The sequence below is a fragment of the Sinocyclocheilus grahami genome, unplaced genomic scaffold (assembly GCF_001515645.1).
Source record: "Sinocyclocheilus grahami isolate Dianchi unplaced genomic scaffold, SAMN03320097.WGS_v1.1 scaffold74.1, whole genome shotgun sequence".
In the NCBI taxonomy this organism is placed as follows: Eukaryota; Metazoa; Chordata; class Actinopteri; order Cypriniformes; family Cyprinidae; genus Sinocyclocheilus; species Sinocyclocheilus grahami.
In genome coordinates, this window is record NW_015505253.1 from 1,939,347 (window position 1) to 1,943,173 (window position 3,827).

The window sequence follows — 3,827 nt, forward strand, 5'->3', positions numbered from 1 at the left end:
TTAGTGCTGTCAAACGATTAATCGCGATTAATCGCATCCAAAATAAAAGTTTTTGTTTACATAATATATGTGTGTGTACTGTGTATATTATGTATATAGAAATAAATACACACACATACAGCATATATTTTGAAAATATTTACATGTATATATTTACATTCATATAAATGATATAATCTATAAATATATTTAATATATAAGTGTAACATATTTTTCTTAAAAATATACATGCATGTATGTGTATTTATACGTAATAAATATACACAGGACACACACATGTATTATGTAAACAAAAACTTTTATTTTGGATGCGATTAATCGCGATTAATCGTTTGACAGCACTAATTTATTTATATAATTGTAACTTTTTTTCTGAGCAAAAATTTTTTTTATCATCATGATTTACAAAAGACGCCCAGTTAAATATCATTCAACGTAACAATAGTTCATATACCAAAATGGAACAAAAAAGAATGAGATGACATTAAAAAAAGTATCAAAGTTCAGCCCACTCAAAAATACTAATTAATTGTAATTTTAAATCTTTCCAAATCTTTGCCACTATCTTTCAAAATACTAGGTTTTTCCAATGTGTCATCAAGAAGTATGTAATCATTTAAAATATGATAAAGTTTTGTATGATCACTTTTTCTTTTATTTATTTTAGTAAGTACAGGTCAGAATAAGTATGGTTAATTTTGACATAAATATATGTTACACTGAATTACAATGGAATGTTGAAATTTTGCCCATATTTTGACAAATTACATCAGTTTTTACTTTTTTAAAGTTTTTACTACAAAAACACCTTATCAGTTTTTTTTAAATGTGACCCCCAACACACAAACAGGTGACTGTGCAGCTGTGTTCAGTACAGTCAGTCTGTTGTGTGTCTGTGGTGTCTCTCTCATTCTTCAGATTGGACAGACATTCCACATGGATAAGATTACACACACACACACACACACACACACATACACACACACACACAGATTGCGCAGATAAAGGGGGGAAACCCGATATAAGGTCACTCTTTTGACCTCTCCCTTCCCCTCAATGAAATCAGTTCTGTTTGTACATGATCTAAGACTCATTTACATAAAATTGCACTTAAATTTTAACAACCAAAATGACATTTTAAAGAATCTACTGTTCAGTATATACTGTGTAGCTGTTAAAAGGAAAGATCTGCTGTATCTTTCAGTTTGGGAAATCAAAACAAAGCTGAATTGATGGTTTATATATGCTGACATGGCAACCCATATCAGAATCTTTTGTGTTTATTTTTAGAATTGCATAGAAATGTTGATAACCTTTTGAAGCCATTGAAATCTCCCTATAATCGTAATCTGGCCGTCTCTGTCAGTTCCTGCTGATCTTCCGGAGGGCCGCCGCGGGTGAGCTGCAGGAAGAGAGCGGGCTGATGGCTCTTGCTCGACTTTCAGAGATCGACGTCTCGACCGAAGGCGTTCTTGGAGCGAGGGACTTCTTTGAGGCAAAGGTCTGTGGGTTTTTGTTTGTGTGTGTTTTGATGCATGGGCAAGCATTACTCAGATGTTCTTAGCTTCCCCCTTGTGGTCATACAGTGTAAGTACATGAAAGTCTGACATCTTCAGAGAACACAATAAAAAAATATTACAGAGGACAGTTGTTACACTATAAAAAGCACAGATTTTTAAATTTTTTTAGCTGAACCTCTATGTCCTAAATTATTTACTTAAAGTACATTCTGATACTTTTAATAATGTTAAGCTTTCAAAATATGATTTATTGTATTAAATAAAGTGTTGAATTTTTGCAACAATTTTTGCATGTTTAGGTTAGGTTAGGGTTATTATTTTAGTTACATTTAAATAACTATCAATGCTTAATTGTATTTCAGTATTATTATGTATACATTATGTATACATTTTTAAAATAATAATTATTATATTATATTATTTAATTTTATTCAGCATTCTCATGATCTTAATCTCATTTGGGAAATGCTGCTATATAGTATTATAGACCCTGTATGGCAAGTGTTATTTTATACACAATTATAATATTTATTAATATTTCCCGATTGATTTATTAATATATAATATTAATAGTTCTGTATGTTTATATTTCAGTTTTTATTTGAATTATAGTTTATGTTTTAGTAACATTGTTATGTGCTTTTGTCATTTTCAATATTTTGTAAATTTAGTTACATTTTTTTTATTATTTAAATAAATTTTAACATAAAAATGTTATAGATTTTTTTTTTTCCAGTTGTGGTTGGAGAAATTTTATTGCTGATTTATTTGAATTAATTGCCAAGGCAACATTTCAAAGTTTTTTAAATTTACATTTTTCATGTAATATTTTATTTTATTTTAGCTTTATTTGAACTTTATTTCAGTTAATTAAGAGTTTTTGGTACTTTTAGTTTTGCTATATAGTCTTCAGCTTCAAGTTTAGTGAACACACCTAAGAAATTAATTTACAAATAGTTTTAGATGGACAACAGCAATAGCAATGCATTTATTTACATTTTTTATGTTGCATGCATATGACATGTATTTTGTGTGTGTTTGGTAGGTTCAGGCTCTGTCTGTGCGCAGTAAGTTTGAAGCAGAGATACGAGAAGAACAAGAAGAGAAGAAGAGGATGGAACTGGAACGAAAACAACGGCGTGCTGCATTTAAAGAGCTGCAGTCCACATTCTGCTCCTAAAACTACAGTTCAGCAGATCTACGCCTTTTAGAGAGCACAGTTTACTTGCACACAAGCACATACACGCATGCACACACTGCTCATCCAACCTCACACCTATGTGTAATCAAAACCCCAGCCGAACACTGAACAAATAGCATTAGCGTTATTAGCCACTTACAGCTGTCCTGAAATATGCATGAGGAATTTGTTTCGTGGGTGATGGCTGTGGAGAAGACGAGATGACGCCAGTGAAATTTCAGGAGACTTCTAATGTAGGACTTGAACTCTAATAGACTAGATTGTGCTTCTATTTTAATCTAAGCAACTATATATTTTTAGAAGCAAGAGTTTATTGTAAAGTTATTCAGTGTTGATCATAATTTTAAATACATGCAAAGATGGTGTTGTGGACTAAATATTGATTATGACCAACTGAGAAAAAAGAAACCGTGGAAATAAAGGGTCAAGAAATATTTTATTTTTTATAGATTTTAATCATGCATTTTGTTCCGTTTTCTTTTTTTGTTAACTGTTTTCTACATATTTGTCAGCTAATTGTATTTGATCAGATGTTCATAAAATCTACCTGTAACTCCTTTTAACTAAAGCCCATTAAATCACTGTATTTTAAAAAAAATATATTTTTTGCATGTTTTTTAAAATTACTTTAAAATTACATTGCAGTGAACCTACATTATATTTATATTTACATTATACCTACATTATATTGCAATATATTTATCAGGATATTATTATATTATATAATTTTATTAATTTGCATGTCTAACTCTACTATATACTATTATAGGCCCTATATATATATATAGCATTTCTTTTTTCTAAAGAGCCATTAGGTGGCAGCACAGGAATTGGTCAACAAAACATGCAAAATAAGTGGTTTGATAACATAAGTTGTGTTACCTATGTAATATTTACTGCTAATAAAGCATACAATGTTCTGTAAGGATTAAAAAACACAATCACAACATTTTCACAGATGTTTTAATCCAGTCTTGTGTTCCACATATCAAAATAAAGACATTTCTTTTACAGATCAGTTAGCTTGAAAGAATTTGATTAGTGGCCTGTTTGCTGGAAACTGAATTAATACAATGCTTTTCCAGCCTTCCAGAGTTTAACAATCA

The 3,827-nt window shown here is 30.1% G+C and overlaps 1 protein-coding gene across 1 annotated transcript in view; it reads left to right on the forward strand.

Moving 5' to 3' along the window:
- Positions 1–3,155, forward strand: part of LOC107585735 (EF-hand domain-containing protein D1-like) — a 9,806-nt gene extending 6,651 nt beyond the window's left edge. The window contains exons 3-4 of the mRNA XM_016272884.1: positions 1,367–1,501; positions 2,566–3,155. Of these exons, the coding sequence (XP_016128370.1) occupies positions 1,367–1,501; positions 2,566–2,700 (270 nt within the window). The 3' untranslated portion in view covers positions 2,701–3,155. The remainder of the gene's footprint in view (positions 1–1,366; positions 1,502–2,565) is intronic.
- Positions 3,156–3,827: the final 672 nt, after the last annotated feature.